The sequence below is a fragment of the Colletotrichum karsti genome (assembly GCF_011947395.1).
Source record: "Colletotrichum karsti strain CkLH20 chromosome Unknown Scaffold38, whole genome shotgun sequence".
NCBI classification, from domain to species: Eukaryota; Fungi; Ascomycota; class Sordariomycetes; order Glomerellales; family Glomerellaceae; genus Colletotrichum; species Colletotrichum karsti.
This window is the reverse complement of record NW_024065938.1, coordinates 495,058-516,393: the sequence shown is the minus strand read 5'-3', so window position 1 is coordinate 516,393 and position 21,336 is coordinate 495,058. Positions and strand designations below refer to the sequence as shown.

The 21,336-nt window shown below is 54.3% G+C and overlaps 8 protein-coding genes across 8 annotated transcripts; 4 read left to right on the top strand and 4 right to left on the bottom strand.

Annotated features, from left to right (window-relative positions):
* Positions 1-540: 540 nt before the first annotated feature.
* CkaCkLH20_10245 (subtilase) lies at positions 541-2,898 on the top strand (the record flags this gene model as incomplete). The annotated part of the gene is made up of 3 exons (XM_038892959.1): positions 541-684; positions 737-1,804; positions 1,861-2,898. 3 exons carry the CDS (start codon positions 541-543, stop codon positions 2,896-2,898), a joined length of 2,250 nt encoding a protein of 749 aa, XP_038741879.1.
* Positions 2,899-3,106: 208 nt separating this feature from the next.
* CkaCkLH20_10244 (DJ-1/PfpI family protein) lies at positions 3,107-3,890 on the bottom strand (the record flags this gene model as incomplete). The annotated part of the gene is made up of 2 exons (XM_038892958.1): positions 3,107-3,252; positions 3,317-3,890. 2 exons carry the CDS (start codon positions 3,888-3,890, stop codon positions 3,107-3,109), a joined length of 720 nt encoding a protein of 239 aa, XP_038741878.1.
* Positions 3,891-5,006: 1,116 nt separating this feature from the next.
* CkaCkLH20_10243 (uncharacterized protein) lies at positions 5,007-7,885 on the top strand (the record flags this gene model as incomplete). The annotated part of the gene is made up of 2 exons (XM_038892957.1): positions 5,007-5,654; positions 5,705-7,885. The coding sequence occupies 2 exons, from the start codon at positions 5,007-5,009 to the stop codon at positions 7,883-7,885; spliced, it is 2,829 nt and encodes a 942-aa protein (XP_038741877.1).
* Positions 7,886-8,396: 511 nt separating this feature from the next.
* On the bottom strand, positions 8,397-9,660 carry CkaCkLH20_10242 (peroxidase; the record flags this gene model as incomplete). Its single annotated transcript, XM_038892956.1, has 2 exons — positions 8,397-8,612; positions 8,671-9,660. The coding sequence occupies 2 exons, from the start codon at positions 9,658-9,660 to the stop codon at positions 8,397-8,399; spliced, it is 1,206 nt and encodes a 401-aa protein (XP_038741876.1).
* A 1,988-nt stretch (positions 9,661-11,648) lies between these two features.
* Positions 11,649-13,007, bottom strand: CkaCkLH20_10241 (WD repeat-containing protein; the record flags this gene model as incomplete). Its single annotated transcript, XM_038892955.1, has 1 exon — positions 11,649-13,007. The coding sequence occupies one exon, from the start codon at positions 13,005-13,007 to the stop codon at positions 11,649-11,651; it is 1,359 nt and encodes a 452-aa protein (XP_038741875.1).
* Positions 13,008-14,428: 1,421 nt separating this feature from the next.
* CkaCkLH20_10240 (pq loop repeat protein) lies at positions 14,429-15,579 on the top strand (the record flags this gene model as incomplete). Its single annotated transcript, XM_038892954.1, has 3 exons — positions 14,429-14,502; positions 14,561-14,818; positions 14,871-15,579. 3 exons carry the CDS (start codon positions 14,429-14,431, stop codon positions 15,577-15,579), a joined length of 1,041 nt encoding a protein of 346 aa, XP_038741874.1.
* A 1,696-nt stretch (positions 15,580-17,275) lies between these two features.
* CkaCkLH20_10239 (uncharacterized protein) lies at positions 17,276-18,479 on the top strand (the record flags this gene model as incomplete). Its single annotated transcript, XM_038892953.1, has 2 exons — positions 17,276-17,785; positions 17,856-18,479. The coding sequence occupies 2 exons, from the start codon at positions 17,276-17,278 to the stop codon at positions 18,477-18,479; spliced, it is 1,134 nt and encodes a 377-aa protein (XP_038741873.1).
* Positions 18,480-19,204: 725 nt separating this feature from the next.
* On the bottom strand, positions 19,205-20,863 carry CkaCkLH20_10238 (uncharacterized protein; the record flags this gene model as incomplete). Its single annotated transcript, XM_038892952.1, has 1 exon — positions 19,205-20,863. The coding sequence occupies one exon, from the start codon at positions 20,861-20,863 to the stop codon at positions 19,205-19,207; it is 1,659 nt and encodes a 552-aa protein (XP_038741872.1).
* Positions 20,864-21,336: the final 473 nt, after the last annotated feature.

Here is a 21,336-nt window from a genome sequence, read left to right as displayed (position 1 = left end):
ATAGCACTACCGACCACGCGCCAGATCCGAGCAGGTTTGCATGCGCCAAGAGCAGGTTGGCATTCATGGATTTGAGCGCATACAGGGCATCAACAAGGGTCACCACAGAATACCACCTTCCATCTTCTCCCTCCTTGCCCGCTCCTGATGATGCCACTCATCACTGCAACGATGGCATCGAGTGCAGCACCACGGACATGATTTCCCATCCAGAGTTTCCATGGCGGACTGCGCGAATGGCTGCAGAGGTGCTCTTATCTTGCTCAATTGCCCTCAATCGACCCGTATCGCCCCGCATCGAGGTCGCTTCATCCATCCGAGATGTCGAGATTAGGGAATCCTGGTGGGGAACGGACCCCTCAATGGCGGCATCTCGATAGTGCTTGATGTAACCTCAGCAGCCAAGACTGTGTCCTTGGATTGTTCGAATGGTGTAAGTCGGGTATATAAGGTGTTGTTGCATGCAGGTACAATGCATTCAGACACCCAGATCTGCTCTGTAGGACTCTCAGGTCTCAGCAGTAACGGGATCATCTCATCATGGTTGCTTGGAAGGCCTCCGTTGCGGCTTTTGCCGGCGTCGCGACACTTGCCTCAGCGTCTGTGAAGAGAAATGAGGTCGTGCCTACCATCGAGAAGACCACGGTCCCGGGTGCTTTCATCGTTGAATTGGCAGACGATCAGGTACCGCCCCATACTCTTGTCTAGACGGAAGAATATGCTAACAACTCATCAGGATGCCACCAGTCTTCTAAGTAGTCTCCAGTCAGAAGCCGGTCTCTCGAAGGTCTCTCAACGCCTGAGCCTCAACTCCAAGATCTTCAAAGGTGTCTCCATTAGCGTCGAAAATGCGAACAATGACACCGCAACCAAGATCGCCGGTCTTCCTCAAGTCAAGCAGCTTTGGCCCGTTCCCCTCATCTCCGTGCCAAAGCTTGACATCACCTGGACCGGCAAGGACAAAACTCCATCAAAGTATAAGCGCCAGACAAACTCGACCGACGCCTGGCCGCCTCACGTCATGACCCAAGTCGACAGACTCCGCGCCAAGGGATTCACAGGCCTAGGCCTGAAGATCGGCATCGTCGATACCGGCATCGACTACACCCACCCTGCCCTCGGCGGCTGCTTTGGCCCTGGGTGCCTCGTGGAGTATGGCTCAGACATCGTCGGCGACGCCTACGACGGCACCAACGCACCTATCCCCGATGATGACCCGTTCGAGGAGTGTCTCGGTCACGGCACACACGTCGCTGGTATTATCGCCGCGATGGAGAACCCGATGGGCTTCACCGGTGCGAGTCCCGACGTCAAGCTTGGTATGTACCGCACCTTCGCGTGCAACGGGCAGACGACGGGCGATGTCCTCATGGCCGGCGTCATCAAGGCCTTCGAGGACGGTTCGAATATCATTACCGGATCCATCGGTGGGCCGAGTGGATGGGCCGGAGAGGCCTTTGCTGAAACGGTATCGAGGATCGTTGCTTCGGGAGTCCCTTGCACTTTCGCCGCGGGTAACGAGGTCGGCGGCACGGAGGGCCTCTTTGGAATCAGCACGCCGAGTACCGGTGACGGTGTGATCTCGGTGTCTTCGTACCAGAGCCAAGGTGCTGACAGTCCGGGGCGAGTCTCCGCTTTCACCAGCTGGGGTCCGACGTTCGAGCTCACTCTAGCCCCGAGTTTTGGTTCTCCGGGAGCCGGCATTCTCTCGACATGGCCCGTTGCACTCGGCGAGTATGCTGAAGCCTCGGGTACTTCGATGGCGACGCCTCTTGTTGCCAGCATTGTCGCACTCATCTCTCAGGTTGGTCGATCTCGAGTGATTGACGTTCCTGTCGACCGATCAGCTAACATGAATAGGCTCGCGGTACCATGGATCCGGATTTGATCAAGCGACTCCTCGCCTCGACGGCAAAGCCCAACCTCTCGCAGAACTACGGAGTTCCCAACATCGAAGCTGGCCTCGGGCCTGTTCCGCAGCAGGGAGCCGGCATGGTGCAAGCCTTCGATGCCGCCTATGCGACATCAGTCATCAGCGTCGCTGGTCTCTCCTTCAACGACACTGACAATCTCATCTCTGAGGCGTCATTCGGCATCACCAACGTCGGCGACACTCCGACGACGTACAACGTTTCTCACGTCCCGGCTCTGACGGCGATTACCCTGTCCGACATCTACCGCAGCAGCTCCCCCGATCTAGAGACTGTCTATGCCAGCCTGACCTTCGAACCAGCGTCTTTCACTCTTGAGCCGAACGCGACGGCCGAAATCCGTATCAATGTGGTGCCGCCGAAGGGTCTGGACGCTGCATCTCTGCCCGTTTATTCTGGTTGGGTTGCCTTGAACGGCACCAGCGCCGATGGTGAAGTCGCTCTGTCGATCCCGTACATCGGTGCCGCAGCATCAATGAAGAATGTCACTGTTCTTGCTGCAGAGCGACTCTCTCTCAGCCGAAGTGATGACCCACGAAACCCAGAAGTCGCAGCCAACACGACCTTCCAGCTCTCTGTTCCGGCCGAGCATCCCGACTGGGCTGAGCCTCTACTGAATACCACGGATCTTGTTCTGCCCGTAGGAGCTTTGCCTGATCAGTTCGTCTGGTTGGTAATGGGTAGCGCCGAGGTTCGTCTGGAGGTGGTCCCGCTGGATGCAAACTCCGACAGTAAGGACAACGGGCTGGGCGTCACTACGCTGGGCAATGTTGCCGGTTACCCCGTAACGTATCGCCGACCCATTGGCTGGATGAGCCCTTGGGACGGGACACTGGCCGATGGTTCATGGGTGCCGGCCGGCCGCTACCGTTTGAGCATCTTCGCGCTCAAGATTGCGGGAGATAGAAGTTTGCCAGAAGGTTGGGATCGGTACGATTCGCCAGAGTTTATCATTCGGTATGTGTAGATTAAAGTCGACGGCGACCACTCGGTATATCGGCAAGAACACATCGACTACAGTGGCAGCAGCCGCCATAGCGATGGTTTCAACCGAATCAGACTTTCAACTCCGGTCACACGTTATCCGATCCTTCCTCATTCTCTGCGTTACTTGATCATATTGGATTCGTGTATTTAAGAGAAACTCATTGCATACTGCCGTTGCGATCCCGTAATTATTGCGTCACAGACCCCGTGCCGTACGTTGTCTTGTAGAACTGGTTGAGCTCGAGCTCCTCCATGCCAATACCTTGGAGAGCAATCTTCTTGACATGTGCTGGGTTGAAGTTCTGATTCAAGTACGCGATGATCATCGACAATCCTGATTCGTGGTCAGCATGAGTTCATATATGATCTACCGATAGAAAGATCTTTCGCAGACTTACCAGCACCAGCTCCGCCCGAGGTCCAGAGCTCACCCTTGCCTTCGCCCTCATACTCCTTCTCGTCGACCACCCATCTCTGGTCCAGCCACTCGGTTTCGGGGTACGTTTGTCTCGCGAAAGCTAAGAACTCGCGGTTCGCAGTAGCCTTCTTGCCCTTCAGCACGCCGGCGCTGGCCAGCCAGGGCGAGCCGATGCAAGTAGTCAACCAGACGCGCGTCTTGGGGAAAGCCTCCTTCATGAAGCGGTCCGCTTGGGGAGGACGGAACGAAGGGAGAGGTCCACCGATCAAGACGAGATCCAAATCACGAGGACAGTCGTCGTAGGTGATGTTGGGAACGAACTTGAGACCCGGAGTCATCTCGGCCGGCTCCAGAGAGGAAGAGATGAAGTAGAAGGTGATTTCCGGAGAAAGACCGTCGAATTCATTGTATGCTGGGTCGAAGCTCTTGATTTTGGTGTAGTACTCGAGGGACATGTTGCCAAAGAGGTCGATGCCCATGATATCGCTGAGCTGGACGGTCTCAAGCATCACGCCGATGCGGAGAGATTTCTTGTCGCCGAGACGGACTGCCATTTTGGTGGTTTTAACTTTTGATGTTGTAGAAAGGGAATAGATGTTGTCTGTATCGTGTTTGAGTCAGTCAGCTAAGAAAACGAAGAAAGGGAGGTGATGTTCATTTATACTTCAGCTGAAAGAGACAGTTTACCGTCTTTTGCAAGGGCCGGGTTGTTTCTGGTTCGAACTGCCTCTTTCGATTGATGCCCTTACTTTGGGTCCTCAAACATGGAGGGTTACGTTACGTCCGTCTCCAACCGGCTCCAGCGCGGCCCCTTGAACTAACCCGTCCATCATCCGATCCTCCGCCCGATCCCCCCGCAAAACGCCGAGTAGCGGGCAGGAAGTCTAACCAAATGAAGTGTGGGATTGCCGGGAAGCGATGAGAATGGGGCGCGAAATGGGCCATTGTGGAACTCCGTCGGTGCTGGTCCACGCTTAAGATCCGAAAGTGGTCGGAAGTTAAGCGGGGGGTTCTTTGTTGTTCGATCCGATCCTGGGGACAAGGATCTCTCGCGCCTGAAGCAAAAGTTCTCGGACTTCAATCCTCCGTAACTGTCGGTCCGCGGCGCAGTCGGCAGAGCATCAATGACCCGGCGAATACATGTTTTCGGGGACGTCGAGTCGATCGCCGGCTCCGGCGAGGTGGAGTAGGTGCCTGTACCGATTCCGAGGCGAAGTTCTCCGGTATGAGCCTGGGTCGCACATCGATACGGAGCTCTCGCCATAGGCCGGCAGTCATGTCGCGATGAAGAAAAAAAAAATGTTGTTGTCTGAATTAAAGTTGAAAAAAATGGAAGGAAGTCTCAGTTTGTTTTGTCTTCTGTCGTGACTGCCTCACCTGGAGCTTGTCGGAGTGGTGATCATTGCAGGCAGGAGCCACTGCCGAGTTCCTTCCTTCAAAGGAAAGTGTTTCGAATGGGAAGAAATGCTCTGAGGAGGAGGAAGATGGTCGCCCTTTCTCTTCCTCGGGCCTGCTACAACTCCCAGAAATTCACCCCTCATCAGACAACTTCGTATTCTTGATCACCATCTTCTCGCCACGCTTGTTACAAGACCATCTGATCGACATTTTCCCGCCCTTGTCTTTGTACCAAATGTAACCGCCAATAACATTCTTTACCACTGCCTGCCATGGCTTCAGATGAACGGAGTCTACGGGAGTATGCCATGACGCACCAACTATTCCTCAATTCCAAGAAGCACATTACGAAAAGATCCAAAACCATCTTCGACGATCTTCAAAAATCGCCCTATTTTCCGCCAACAGCCACGCTGAAGGATCCTGAAGGCGTGCCCACGCTTGTCATCCCCGAGCCGATACTTCCTCCCGAAACAGACCTGAAGAAAGACAACCTCGGAGACTTGGCCACCCTCGCTATCGGCCTTGAAGAGCAAGATGACTGGATGACGTTGGCCATGGACGCAAGCTTCCAAAACCTTCGCTTCTCCGGAGTGATTGGCAAATTTGAGCTTCCTGCTTTGAGGACCGATCCGCGGCATGACCTTAAGGCATTGGCCAAAGATGTCTGGGAAACCAAGCAGTACGACTTTTTTCGCCGACCGAACCCGCTTGTACTCGAACCTGTCGATGAGAAGAAAGGAGAGGGTCTCGCTCTTCCTAGCTCTGCCGTGCACTTCCACGACCAGCTTGCCAGAGGTGCCGAGCCCGACGAGATTGACTACGACGAGGAAGATTTGGCGTACGTGGCGGAAGCTGTGCACGAAACCTACACCGATGAAGATTTGCAGAATCTTATCCAGCTTGAAATGCCAACTCGAGTTAGTTGATATTCTCACTCTCCATGAAGCCTCGCTGACTCCTGCTACAGCAACGACCTCAGTCCATGAGTCCGGTCCTGATCCCTCGAAGTCCTGATCTAACACCAGACGACATTTCCGAGCCCATCGCAAAAGCTCGAATGATTCAACTAAGTTCCGATCCCGATAGCCTGATGGCAGAGGACCTAAATTCGGCGGGGAAAATGATGGATTACATGTATGAGCACGAGTGTTTGCCCGACATGACAATGGACAGCATCGAAGATTTGTTCGACCCACCCGAGTCTGAAAGCCCGCCGACGGGGCAAAGATTGGAAGATCTGAAAATGGAACCGCCAATTCTTTGCAAGTCAGACGAAGTTTCAACTTCTACTCAATTTGAGGAAGCTTGTCGCGCCCATATCCGTGGGATGTCAGAACTTGGTCAAGCGGCAGTGGTCATGACGGAAGACCTCGCTGAGGATTACGACGATTTTGAAGGCGATCTCACAGAGCTCCTTCAAAGCAAAGCAGAAGAGATCACGAGGAAATCAGAGCAGGAACAGATATACGAAGCTGATGCCACTGCCCGCCTCGAGGTTCCCGTGGTGGACTTCACCATCCCAGACCCCGATTGGCAACAATCAGGGGCTACTCAAGATGCATCACAAATGTATCTCTGGATTCGGCGGCATCTCAAGGATCAGTTCAACGCTGCACTCTGGCCCAAGACTTGGTCTGAACGAGAGTTTATGTGGCACCTGATGCCAGGGTCGCTCGGAGGCGTCAATACAGAGGAGTCAGTCGGTGACAAAACCTTGTACAAGAAGTTGATGGAGTGCCCTGCAATCGACATGGCTTCAAGTGCGGGCTATATCAAGAAGAGATCCGGATTGAAGGTCCTCGCTCTAGGCGATGATGAGGAGCTACCAGTCCCATCGTCAGGGGATGAGCCATGGTCAATGGAACATGAGCCTGAGCTTGGAGTTCTGGAAGCAATCAGGAAAAGAAAATCGGCGGGACCTCTTGAAACTGGTGGGATTGCGGCGTCACCAAGAATCAATAACAAGTCTCGCCGCATAACAAATCGCAAAACGACAAACTTCGGCCATGATAGCTTGCTATTTGGAGACAATGACCCAGATGCGCCAAGAAAGCTCCTGTCCAGCTTCCTTGAGCTGCAAGCCCCAAAGAAATCACACTTTGAGACGGCAAGCCATTTCTTTCCAACGCCAGAGCGGACAGCAGCATCCCGTCCCGTCCTGAGAACGAAGACCAATACTGCCCAGAGCCCAGCCAAGGCTCCTGACCCTCCACCGAAGCCGGTCTTCAAGCGCATCGTCCCGCCTTGTCCCACGATCGAACCTCTAGCCGGGCTCACGAAGATCGTCATTTCGACCACTGTTGCTCGAAACATCATGAACGCCCTCACGAGAAATCTTCCGGGTGTTGATCTCATAGACCGAGACTTCACAAAGCTCAGTACCACCTCGCTGGCACCCGCTGACAACAAGTCTACGGTTTCAATTAGCCCCTTCGAAGCAGACATCACCCCATCGCCAGCGACTGGTATCATCACCACTAACGTCCTGAAAATATCCCAGAAGGCCTCCGTGGGCTCGACTTCCCAGCTCTCCGAGATCCGCCAACGCGTGGCCAAGGTCGCGCTCCTCTACGAACACCTTGCTATACTAGTCTCAGAGGGAAGCACGCAGGCCGAGGAACACGTCGGACAATTGTCAAAAGCCAATGCCGAGGCCTACACTTCCTTCGTCGCGTTCGCTTCCGCCATCAGCATCTCTACTGGCTGCTCCATCAGGGTCATCTACGTCGGAGGTGGTCTCAAGACTCTGGAGAACTGGACGTGCGCCCTCGTATCCATCCACGCCAAGGAGACATCCTCCGAGCTGGACCTACGCGGAATCCTCATCCAGGACGAGACGGACTGGGAGCTCTTCCTACGGCGCGCCGGCTTCAACGTCTACGCCGCGCAAGTAATCATCTGCTTGTGCAAAGGCGCGTGTGCAGCAGGAGCAAACGGCCACGAAGCTCCCCTCATATGGTTTCTAAAAATGTCCCCCGAGGAGAGAGTCCAGTATCTCGCCAGACACCTCGGCGGCGGCGCCGACGAAGAGAAGGGACGGAATGTTTTGAACAGAGTCAGTGCGCGTCTCAACCGCGTCGTCGACGGCGCCCGGAAGACGGCGAACCCATGTGCGGCTGCGGCCCTATCTCGTTCGGACGGAATTTGAGTAGCAGTGTTCGTACGTACGTCCCCGCGCGCGCGTGCGGACGTGCGCTGCGCCGCGTTTGCAGACACGATCTGCTGGCTCGGGCGGGCGAAAACAAGGTTCTTTTTAACCTACTTTGCTCATGTGATCTTTGGTGCATGGCATTTCGGGGAGGCAGCCTGGGGTCTGTGGGATCATGTTCTGGTCATGCCGAGATGAAATCTTCAGATGCATGCAGGTAGACGTAGTAGATGCAAGTCTAATATGAATGTAATTGCAACGAATCGAAGTAATCTTTCCCCCCAAATTGATACATGAGATCACCGCATCGCCAGGCTCCGGCCAGCCTCGGCCCTTGTGGTTTCATGCCTCACCACCGTCACCCCAGCTCTATTGCGCACTGAACACCGGAAACGCCATGGGGGCCTTGGCTTTTGCTTAGAAATATCATACAGGTATGAGTCGAAACAGAGAAGAAGAAGAATAAGACATTATGTACTTGTTACATCCTTTCAGTCTATCGCAATGCAGTCTATTGTGCGGTGGGGGGAATCTTGTCGCCCTTGTCGAGGGCCTGAACGACGTCGGGGGACTTGAGCAGGCCGTTCATGAACTTGTCGAGCTCGGTCTGGTCGGGCATCTGGAAGTCGGCGCCCTTGAAGGGGGGCAGGACCTTGGTGCACTCGGTGAGGTCGTTCATGTTGTTGACGCCGAGGAGGGACATGCGGACGTATTCAGAAGAGTAGGCCTAGATTTGTGTTAGTCAACAAAGTTCTAAAGAGTGTAAAACTGGGAGGTCGACTCACCTGGTTCCATGCCATCTGGCCGCGGGGACCGGCGCTGAACGCCTTCCAGGTAGGGTTGGTCTTGGGGTCCTTGGAGATGCTGACGTCGCTGGGGATCTTGAAGACGGCGGGCGGAGTTCTCGGGTTGAGGGTCTGGCCGTAGAATGCGACGTCCCACACGCCGGGCGTGGTGTCCTGCGGGGCGCCGGCCCTGCTGGGGTCGATGAAGCGCTGCTGGGAGGTGGTGTGCGCGCCGAGGAGCGCGACGAGGCCGTCCGGGGTGAACGACTTCTCGGCGAACATCTTGAAAAGCTCCTCGGACTTCTGGGAGGGCAACGGGAGCAGACCCTTCGGGGAGGGCGTGGTGGTGTCCTTGCGGCCGACGAAGGTGCGGACGCGGGGGCCGAGGGGGCATACCACGGTAGCGACGTTGGCGGCGAACTGGATCATGTCGGCCATGCCGACGCCGTACTTTTTGTACTTGTTGTGCCAGCCTTGCATTGTGTCGCAGATCTCCTCGAGGCCCTTGTTGTCGTCGCGGGTGTGGCACTCGTTGGCGAGGATGATGGATCCGTCGGCACCGGTGCCGCCTGACGTCTTTGACCAGGAGGCGGCGTCGTGGAAACCGAGACGAACGGAGGCGCGGGCAACGCCGTTGCAGCGGCCGGCGTTGCCCACCATCTGCTTGGCCATGTCGTCGGCGATGAACTTCCAGATACAACACTTGTCGGCTTTGCATTCGGGCGAGTTCTTGCCGCCGGGTGCTTCGTAGGTAGAGGCCTGGTCTTGACCGCTTGACTGGAGAGTCAGGATGGCCTTGATTTCGCGACCGGTCTTAGAGAGCTTGCCGTCCGACAGCTTTGCAAGATCCCCAAGCACCTCGGTCGAGCCGCCGCCGCCAGATTGACGAGCCTGGATGGCAGCCTCTGCCATGATTCTGTCCATGTTCATCCCGGGGTGGGCAACCACAACGCCAGCCAAGACGGCAGTGATGAAAGACGCAGTCTTCATGATTACAAAAGGTGATGATCAACAGCAAAAGAACACTGAATGTAATTGGAAAACGACGGTAACGAATCGAACCCCGCCCGAAGATCAGGACTGCAAGGTCTGGAAGCGAAAGATGCTGAGCTGAAGCGAGAGATGAATGCTGGCCTGGAAAATATCATGATGATCGACGGCGTCCATGGTTGTATTTATGGGATATAAGGTGTTCTAGAAGTTGTTCGATAATGCTTCTTTCTTTAGCTTCCGGCTTATGGTCTGCCGGCCGCTTGGACAGCGATAATCTCAAGTCAGACTCCTGACGTGGGGAGATGCATGTAGAGGAGCTGCACAATCGAGTCGTCAAAGTCCGTCCATGTATCACATCGCCGAGACGTGCGTTGAGTGAGGATCAAAGCATCCTCTCGCGGCGTAACACTAGACGTGTTCCTCGCTTTCGGGGAGGGGGGATTTTCTTAGTCCGCCAAGACGATTGGCAGGCGTTGATCTTCTCAAGCCAAGCGATGTGGAGTTTGCGCCGTCGTCTGCTCACGCCGTCGGGGGTGTTTCGTTTGTTGCGCCAAAACAAAACGCGGAAGAATACTTTAATTTTCCACAAGTGAATCTCACAGCGATTGACAATCCTCAATTCAACTTTTGCCAGCCATGGGCACCATCGAACCGGGAGGAAATCTGCACGGCTGCAGGGGACCAGTTGGTGCAGAGCCAACGGGGAGCTTCCGATTACACTGCGGACGGGGAGAGGGCGGGATTTGCTCAGCAGGCTTCTCTCTTTCTCATCCGAACTGTGTCGCTGGGCTGAGGCCACTGCAAGGGAACAGCTAGTCAGGAACGAACGTGGCCGGATTGGGAAATAGTTTAATTGAGTAAGGAACGCTTGGCCGCGGCGCTGTTCAAGTCGGACGCGGCGGAGAGAGTGTTTGAGGACCTCGGGAGGGTCCGTGTCAATGATTATTCAGAATCAGGAAATCTGCTCGAAGTTGAAGTCGAAGAAGAGCAGACTTCGACTCGATGTTGGGCGGGAAGCTGACGTGTTGGCCGCTCAGTCTTTCCATCGGTCGTCGGTCTTTCGGTGATGACGACATCAGGTGTCTCGTCAAGAGTTGGACTGATGTTCTCCATTCGGCTGATGAACCTGCTGCATGATCAAGAATACGATGGCATGTGAAGCCTAATCTTCGGCCTCTTCATGCGTTGAATCGTGATAATCGTGAGATGTGGCTCGGGTATGCAAGGCAGAAGTGGTCTCTGTAAACTGCTTCCGACTACTAAGCCGGAAGCCCGCCGATGGCCTCTCGGACCTCTCCCACAGCACGGCCTGAGCCAGTTTCGACCCCCATAGTGTGCCCTGGCGACTTCCATCTGATGCGTCGGAGAGCAGATAATCCGTGTGGCTGGGCAGCCTGGAAGAGGGAGAGAACATCGGATGAGCTGATGGGGATGGTGGTTTCGAAGGCCTATTGGTGTGATCGTTGCAAGTCGCGATGTGGGTTGCTTATACGAGAGACGATATTGATAGATGCCCATTTGATTCATCGTCGAGTAACCGGTGCATGCTGAAAAGGAGGGGTGTTGTGAATTGGATATGGAGTTTAGCCTTAAGCCACCCGAGACCTTCGAATCTTGGACCCCAGGCTCGGGTAGACTAGTCCAAAGCCGTACCGTAGTCTCTTTGGGCTACACCAGAAGGATTCGAGTTCTTCTCGAGACGGTAGCGTTTATCGCAAGAGAGGTTTGCTCAAGGAAAGGATTCGAGGTCCAGGCGACGCAGACTGAATCTCTCGTGAGACGACGCAAAAGTTCTCGTGAGAGGTTCCATCTATTGCTATTTCGGTCCCATGGCGCTGGCCCCGACTTGGATTGGATGAGCCTGCTAAAACCAAAGAATGCCGTGATTACCTAGCGGCAAATACCAGTCTTTCGACGGACGCCATATCTGCTCTCTTTCGCAAGAGACGTGGGAGAGTCTGTAAGGAGGCTGCTCCCGAGTTGACTTAATGAGGTGCAGAACCACATGCTGCGGGGTCCTCGGTGGCAGTCGCCAAAGTCCAGACTTTGATAGAAGTCTCTGTGGTGATGCGTGTGGATGCCAAGGAGGGAAGGCCGCCGTCGTCGGTAGCTCCTAACTCTGTGTCAAGTTCGCCATCCGTATGGGTAGTCCACGCGCCCGAGCAAGTGACGACCACGGACCCGGTAGGATGGATTCCTGTGCCTCCGACGGGTGATTGATGGGCGACCCAGTCCCAGGACTTGTCAAGTACGCCTGCCTGAAGACCAACCCCTTCATATACCGAGACCTCTCCGGTCTGTGTCCCGGCCCAAAGCTCGAACCCTCCGGCCGTATCTCCGCCGCCCGGGAACACATCACAGGACAGACGCTGTTGGGTGGTCGATTCCCGACCAATCAACAGACTTAGAGGCTGCCCTGTCCCCCGCACATCGTAGACAAGAATGCCGTTGGACTGGCGCTCGTTGATGGCCAGATAGCGGCCACAGGGGCTCCAGATGGTCTGAACAATTCCCCTACCGCCAACGCTGTGACCGAAGTGCGATTCAGCGACACCCTGGATGCTCCAATTCGCGACAGCTTTGTTCGTCCGAGTCACGTCGTAAAGACCCATCCAGCGAGTCCAGGTGCCGGCAGCAATAATTGCAACGCCCGTCTCGTCAGGGTATTGGCTAGAGAGTGTGGAAACGGTCCCTTTCATGCCAACACCACCACCCTTAAGAAGGTGTCGTTTGGAAGGGATGGTGGGAATGGTCAGAATTGGCCCATCAGACCCGGTCCGAGATATGTCGAAATAGTCGAGTCGATTGGAAGAGCCGACCATGAAGTGGGTTCCGGGCGAAGACCAGAGGAGAGATTCTGCGCATATGTACTCTTCGGTCTCTCGTCGGATAAGCTTGTAGGAGCCGAGCGGAGGAGACGACTCAGATCCCGGGAAGACATGGTAGAGATGCAGTGGGTGTTCTTTGCACGAGAGCAGGGCCAGCTGAGATTGGGGCTCGGAAAGCGAAAAGTAGGGAGCAACGGCAGCCGAGTAGAAGGGCTCCGGGAGCTGCAACTGACTTTGGGGTCTCAGACTCCGGGGTCTGCCGGCCGGGTCGAGGAGATCTTCCGGCAGAACGTAGGCCGACAATCGGTTGTCGGAGGTGGAAGCAATGAGGGTGGTGCCATCGGCTGTCCATTGAACCCCACGAAAGAAACTTGTCGGCCGTTCAGGATCTGTCGCGTCACCGGCGGTTGAATCGGTTGCAGCGACAACTTCCATGGTGGGAGGCACAGGATCCTTCTGGCAGGGCGACTCGTCGACCGAAATGGGGTCCGCATCTTGGCTTGTCGCGGGATCCATTGTCGTTGAAAAAGAGGCGGCCAGGATACGCTAGCATTACTCAGGAATGAGCGTGATTGGCGACGAAAAGTGAGGCTGCTATCTGCATGCGAGGTGAATGACCGGAATATGCAGCTCTGAGGATCGCATTGGTGATCAGCTAGGGAAATAGACGCGGTTATGGCGGACTAAAAACGTGGTGTGTAGGTATGGGGAGCCCTCCGACTTGTCAACGGTCAAGGGCGGAAGTTTGTGGTGTCGTTGGTCTTGATGAAATCTGAAGGTATAGGATGGAAAATGGCGACGGCACTTTCTCGCGTGAAGCGATTTCTCGGTGAAGGATGCAGCTGAGCACTTCACCTTGTGCTCTATTGGCTCACCACGGCCTTGACCGACCACACCGGGCGTTGAGTGGATACGCCGAGTGACCTGAACCTGAGGTGGCCAATGGATTGAGCTGCAGGCAACCTCGGCAGATCCACAAGCTCCGAGTGGGTACCTATCAAGGTGCATCCACTGAAAGGGCAGTTTCAGGAACCGTCTTTGGGCAGGAGCACAGCAGCTTGCCCACTGAGACAGCGACGTCATGGGTCTTCCCAGGCGCGGACAGCAGTGAGCCCAGGTCCCCTAGCAAGCGCATGTTCCTGGTCCTAGCGCTGATTGGTGTGGGACTTGCCGCCTGCAATAGCACCTTACCTAGGTACCTTCCCACCAAAAAGTTGGCTGACGGGACCCAGCAGGCACCGGTCACCACCACCATCCATCGCTACGGTCCGCTGGCGCCGCCTACCGCTGACGCTCCTGCCCTGGCGTGACACTGCACCTCTCATTTTCCCCCAGAACAGCGTCGCATCCAATCTCCAACCCCGCTGTATCCGGACTTTATTCCTCCCAAGCACCGCACAGCAACACCAGCTCACTTCTCACAAACACAAGTCAGTCAGTCAGCCTTGAGGTCTTCTGCTGGAAGATCTGAGGCTTCCTTCAGTGCCGCCAGTCCTCTTCGTCTCTTCAGCCACTGCCTCGTTCGATCCGCGGACTTGTCCCAACTTCTCCTCCGGACTGGACCGTCCTGTTTCTCAACCGTCCATACCTCTCTCTCTCTATCTCTGTCTTACCAGCTTCGACCCCCGTCCGAATCACCGACCGACCGACCGACGCGAAGCGAAGCGAAACGAAACGATATCTTATCTCGTGACCCTGGGTGGTTTCTTGCACTTTTCCGACGATTACGCAATGCTCAGCTAGCCTTGGGTGTCTCTATTCAACAGCTCCTCGCTTTGTCTGGTCTCGGACTACCGTCATCTCAGCTTCGCGACACGACGAACAATCTGCCCACGGCGACACAAAGACTGCCTCGGTTGCTCTTGAACTCGACGAGGAGAACAAGATATTTTGGGGTCTGCCAGAAGCACAAAGCTCAAGCGTGCTAGACGTCAACGATGGTTGCTACCATCTTCGACGACCGCTGCCAGGAGCTGCGTTCTCCTGGCATCCTCAATTTGACCATCTCCATGTGAGCCATGTCCACGAAGAATCTCGGCTTGATACTTAGGCTAACACCCTTTTCCCAGCATCATTCTCGTCGGTCTTCTTGTCTCCTACCTTCCCCAACACTATCGCATCATCGCCAGAGGCACCTCCGAGGGCATCTCGCCATGGTTCGTTCTCCTGGGAACCACTTCAGCCACGGCTGGATTCGCCAATATCCTGACCGTTCCACCTTCTCGACGTGATATCCAGTGCTGCAGTGAACTTGGCACTTTCGAATGCATTGCGGGACTCTTGGGCATCGCTCAGCTTGGCGTGCAGTGGATCTCTTTTGCGCTGATGTACGCCCTCCTCATCCCCGAATTATGCTTTTCACTGACTTTGACCCCGCAGCCTCGTCCTCTTCCTCGTCTTCTTCCGTTACGGAGACGCCAATATCCCCGATGAAGAGCTGGCCGACGACCCGCCCTCCAAGGGCACCGCCATTATGGTCGGCTCTGCTTGCCTGCTCCACGGCCTCCTTGTCATCATCCTGACCGGTGTCTTCAGCATCGCCCTCCATGACCACCTCGACTTTTGGGCAAACTTCCTCGGAGTTATGGCCGGTGCCCTTGCGGCAATCCAATATATCCCCCAAATATGGACAACCTATCACATCAAGCACGTCGGCAGCTTGAGCATTCCGATGATGTGCATCCAGACCCCTGGTGGCTTCCTGTTCGCCGGCAGCCTGTTCGCGAGATTGGGTTGGGAAGGTTGGAGCACCTGGGGCATCTTTGTCCTGACGGCCCTCATGCAGGGCATTCTCTTATGCATGGCCGTCTATTACGAATTCCAGGAGCACCATCCTGAGCCACAGTCCCCGGGCGCAGTCGACGAGCCCAGGCGACCCAACCCCATCAGGACGTACTCTGAAGGATGGGAGCAGGGTCTTCCCGGTCCCTACACGGCTCATCCCGAAAGGTACGCAGATACCGAGGAGGAGCTGGAGCGTTTACGTGACAGAGAAGAGAGGCAGGTTGCGAGAGAGACAAGGCCTCTTCTGCGCCCGGGCGGCATCGGCGACCCGCACAAGAACTACAACACCACGCATGATGACTGAGAAGCGGCCGGTACCGAGACCGGATTTTGCTATTTGGCTGCATACTATTGGAGTGTATTACTATTACATCGCGGCAGCCCTCGAAACAACTTTATTGCACATAGACCGCTCTCTCCCGCATGCTAGACGTTTGTGACAGGTGAATGACATCTCCGATGCTGATATATCCGCCACTTGACATATCTGCCCGTTGAAAACTCTGTTGCTCTACGACGGGCGCTTTAGACGTGAGATTCTCTCGAGTCATGCCGTCCCAGCCTCAAGTACGGCTTTGCGAGGAACTCTGCCCAAGGCTGCGGGTGGTTCGAGTCGGCGAACGCCGGATCCGAGCGCGAAACTGTGTTTTCCGTCGACCGAGCTCTCCCCGTCGCGATGAGATGAAGACCAGACAAGCCCCCGGCATCCTACCGCGGCCGAACGGATGGCTTGTGACATGTTGAGGTGGTCGGCGTCGAAGCTTACTGGGGATGAGATCACGACGAGGTCATGGAGAGACGCTGCTTGGACGTACCCCTTGGCCCCAACGGTCGAGGGGCTCGTGTCGTCCGTCATCCTGATGATGGGCAACGTTGTGGTTTTGTCGAAGTCAACGAGGGTCCGTCTGGCTGCGCTCGTCTTGACTTTGGCTTTCGTCATGTCGTCACGGTCGAGGTCGTATGTCGATTTCTTATCGCAATTTGTTTGTGTTAGGAAGTGAAATGTAGCTGCTGCCCTAATCTTGTGCTACTGCAGTCTCCTGTGTGAAGCCGCCGAAGCCAACTGTAATTTGCGAATTTGATTGATGGATGTATTCATATCCAACCTTGACAGCAATAGGACCTTATCTATATGTCCCCTACCCTCTGTAGTTGTGGGCTTTTTTTGTAGCTCTTTATTCTATTGTTCCTAGAAATCTTTGCTTGAAAGATCAAGGAAAAGATGCGTTTCCGCTAATGAAACATCCTCACCGTTGCATTTCGCTGCTCAATATAATGTGGCAACGCTTATGGTTATGACTATTCGGCAGAGAATGTCGTCAGTTTCGAAGCCACGATCCATGATTACGCAAGAGTGCTTTCGCACCTTATTGAGTTATTGGATGCCGAAGGTGAGCGTCACCCTTTAGATTTTGCCTCGGAACATTGACAGAATAAATAAAACGAATCCACTGAAACTTAAGTAATGAACTTCATTCTCTGCCTTTTCTCAGCAATGTCGTCAAGAGCCATCTTGATGCGGAATTGACATTGAGCGCATTGCGGGGATACCCATGCCCAGCTATGATTCCTCGGTCAGCTAGGCGAATACGCGCAGCGAAGCCGAGTATCACCAGCCACATTTGCCGCCCACGTCGACTCTACCTGTCAATCCTGATCAAAGAAATGCTCCCCTTTGACAATCTCAAGCAGAGTATTAGACTATGCGAAGATGGGGATCAAATCCACTGGGAGGCCTAGAGGCCAATGGAAAGTTGCTGCTTCTTCCATCCCAACATGGAATGTTATTCGAACCCGCGGTTTCGTATGGCTTCGAAATACGGAGAACGGAATTCACATTGTTGTTTACCATTAGCAGAACGACTTGCAGCATAAATACCGATTGATTGCCAGCGTCTTCAACCAGAAGCAACTCGCTCATTACCAGCTTCTTTCTCATCACCTTGGTTTCAACACACACTCATTGCCTCCTCATTCTTTCTGACACGACATCGGTCAACATGAGAATCGCCAAACCCCTTCTATCAACAGCCATGTTCGGCAACACTCTGGCCGCGACTCTCAACACTAACCGCACCTTGAACCTGGCCCCTCACTATTCCAACGGCTCAGTCACCGTCGAACACCTCTCAGTCGCCGGTAACCTCGACGGCTTCAAGATGCTGTCGCCCGCCGCCCGAGCATCCGCGGACTTTTGGTACTTCGACGTCGTTTCCCAGAGTACCAACCAGACGCTCAACATCGTCTTCTTCAACTCTGGCGAGTTCGCCCAGTATCCCCATCCCCTGTCCGTCCAGGTTTCCGGTACCTACGCCAACGGGACCGACTTCTTCCTCGAGGCACTCGCGGACTCGGGAGTGACCATCACCAACGGACCAGACGGTATCACTGGGGACTGGAAAGGGGTTGGCAGCTTCAAGGGCTCTGCTCTGGATAGGCCTAATGTAGAATACTCCATCTTCCTCGATTCGCCCGACATGGATATCAAGGGCAACATCACATTCAAATCCGTGAGTATTCAACACCATATCCTAACTCATATCTCATCGAAACAGTCAGCTGACAAAACTTGACCGCCAGACCGCGCCTGCCCATTACCCATGTGACCTCAACGGCGCCGTCGGCGTCACCCAGAACCTCCTACCGGGTCTCTACTGGGCCAACGCCGTCCCCGACGCCGACACCACCGTCAGCCTCCGCATCAAAGACACGACCGTCGAATTCGCAGACGGAATCGGGTACCACGACAAGAACTGGGGCGACAAGTCCATCATCGACGGCCCGCGCTACTGGGACTGGGGCCACGCGCGCCTCGGCCCGTACTCCGTCGTCTGGTACAACCTGCTCGACTACGCCGGCGACGAGAGCCGCCGGTCCTACGTCGTCAGGGACGGCGAGGTCCTCCTGGTCAGCTGCGACCCCGCGAGCATGGAGGTGCGGCAGAGGGGCGGCAAGGCCGCGTGGCCGCCTACCACGGGGCTGCTGGAGACCGAGGGGTTGTCGATCCGGTACACCCTGCCGGATGGGGATGTTCTCGCCCTGAATGTCACGACTGAGTTGATTGTCAAGGACGAGGATGGTATCTACCAGCGCGCGAACGGAATCATGGAGGGCGGCATTGTTGGGGGGGAGACGTTTGTGGGACGTGGACACTTTGAGGAGTTCATCTTTGGAATTGTTACCGATTACACCCCCAAGGTCTGAGCCTCGAAGGCTGCAACACATACACAAGTGGGTAACAGTTCTGAAAGGTCAATGGGCGATGGCAAAACTCGCAGCAAGTATCCTTGTACATCCCATATCTCCATGTCACATTTCATTTCACGCTGTATGTAATCCTAACACATATTGCCTTCTCCCCCAATCAACTGGGTGATCGATCAATATGGGGGGCAAGATTGCTTCATTCCCAGGATGTGAATCAACGGACCAGCTGCGTCAAGTTTATCATTAGTGTTTGATCGTGATGCACCGCTAGCAGCAGCTCACACAGTCCACCCTGTGAATAAGAAATAATAATAGTAAACAATAATAGCACTGTTAGCCATACTAGTATTCCCACATTCTCTCATATATCCTACCTTGTTGGGATCGTAGCCGGTGTCAAAAAGTCCTTCGATATTGTTGAATAATGGTTTCTGTGTTTAAAGGGATCTGAAGTAATTATCCACACAAGCAAGATGTCAATCCCAACTAATGCAGTATTCTATATAATAATTACGATGCAGCCACCTACCCTTATTGTTCTGGCTCGCCATACCCAACGAGTACACATCTAACATTCAATATTCGAAAGAATCAAGCTCTACCCTGATAAGCTTCCTGGCGTACTTGGCGGCGTGAATGACCTCACTGTGTCAAATCCAACTCAGGAGGTCTCAACAACGTTTTCTGATAGCACAAACCCCATGTAATACATGACCTTTAGATCAGATGTAAACTCTGTGTTTGTCCAAAACTCTCCAATTGTTGCCACCCCCCTCAGCACTGCCAATTTTCTCGCCCTCGTGTTCAGCGAGAATGGAATTCACGGCTATGTAGCCATCTTCGCCACTCCGTATATCGGAAAGACGAAGCCTCAGGTCGCCCAGAGCTCTAGCTCTCTCCGCGCCTCCCAGAGTTGAACCACCGGCGACAGGCACGAATGAGTTATCTCGCGTCAACGTACTGGCGAATCCAAGTATATCCGGGCCTCGGATGAGAAATTGCAGTGTGAACCCGGCGATAGCGAGACCCTGGAGGATAATTGTGATCGTTATTAGGACTGTTGCCCAAATCACATCCGCGCTGTAGACGTTTCGCGTGGAAGTGATTCTTGCTGAAGTCTGGTTGGTTCCCCGAGGCAAAACACCGTCCTCGAAGATGGGCAGGTCGGTCAACGATGCGTTTATGACCGTGCGTGGGTCCAGACTGGCTTGCCAGACGGTGTTGAAAATTGTGGTGAACCGGTCCGAGAAGACTTCCATGTCGGTGTCATTCCACATCCGACGGGGCTGTTGTCCATATACGGGCTCATCATCGGCTATATAGTTCTCTGTGGGAGACGCCATATCCGTGCGGGTCTTACCAGCCAGGGTTGGCAGAATCCTAGCGATACTCATCAACTCTGAGTAGTTAATGGAAGCCGGAAAGGACCGGACCGACGGCCTCGGATTGGGTACCTGACGTTGCTGTATTGGTGTACACCGTTCCTCGGTACAAATCATACTTGTCTCGACGTCAATGGTCATAGGTGCACACTCAAAGAGATAGAACCTAAAATCCTCACTGACGCCGCTCATGCTTAGATATGAAAGGTGCAATGGGGGAACGTGATTCAAAGCGTTTGTCGCCATGCCTTGGTCGGTGGTGCCATTGTTCCAAGACACCTTTATGGCGAAGTTGACATCCCATCCATCGTCTAATAGTCTCGCCGTCAAGTTGAAGTTTTTGTCGCTCAAAAAGCTATCCGCCTCTTCTACCGAGCTAAAGATTCTCGCTTGTGAGCATGTAAGCTCTATGTACGAGTAGGAAACATTGAAGTCGTATTGAGTTGTTCGATCCTCGAAGCGAAGGCCTTGCAGCTTGAGCCCGACAAGAGAGGCGTACGTGTCGTGTCCGAGTGCTAGAGCGGTAGAGTCGACTTGACGCCACGAACCATCTGTGTCATGTCTTCTGGCGCGCGGCAACATGGGAATCCTCGGGCTTTGCCACGGGTCTGACCATGAGCGTTTGGACTTCGGATCAGAGAGGAGGACAGTCGTATAGATGCTGGTGACGATACTCCTCTCGTTACTCCAACTGCTGGCCCCTATGAACGCAGAGTACTTCAGGTCTGCATAGCCGTAGTAGACTATGCCGGTTGTGTTGTCGGCTTTTTTTGCAATAGTCAGCAACCTCGATGAGCTTTGCCCGCCGATCGGTGATAGCGACCATATGAAGAGAATCAGCGACCCTATTAACATCTGTGTGCGGATGGTGTAGAAGCGCTCGACGGCACTAGCAAAGCTCTGGCTTCCGCTGATTTGTTCGAGTACAGATAGTTTGATGCCACGAGGCCTTTCTAATCTCCAGCGAGAAATATTCTTATAGAAGCGGGCGGTGACCATGGCGAAAAGAATGGGATAGATGGTCGGGCTCAGCCGTGTCACTTCGATAACTCGTTTCCCGTATTTCGACGTCGGTTCCCCGTCGAGTTTGAGTGCAAGAATAGGAAGAACTATAGCGTGATGATAGTACTTGTCAGCAAGGTTATGTCACGGGAAGACAAAGATTGAAGCCGCACCAATGAAGAATAGAGGCAGAAGAGTTATAATGGCGTCCCAGAACCATGTGAGCAACTGCGAGATGCCCTGCAAGGGGAGTCGCTGACTGGGAAGAGGAAATTTCGTTGCGATGGTGTTCGATACCTTACCATCGACAACCGCGTCGGCAGCTTCGCTTTGCGTAGGTGTTTCCGGTCGCTCTCTAGCGTTGAGCTCGGCATATTGATGAGACATACTTGATGATTTAGCAGACTGTTGTTGAACTGACCAGTTTCGCATTTAGTACTAAAGACAAGTGGGGGCTAGGGATATGGAGA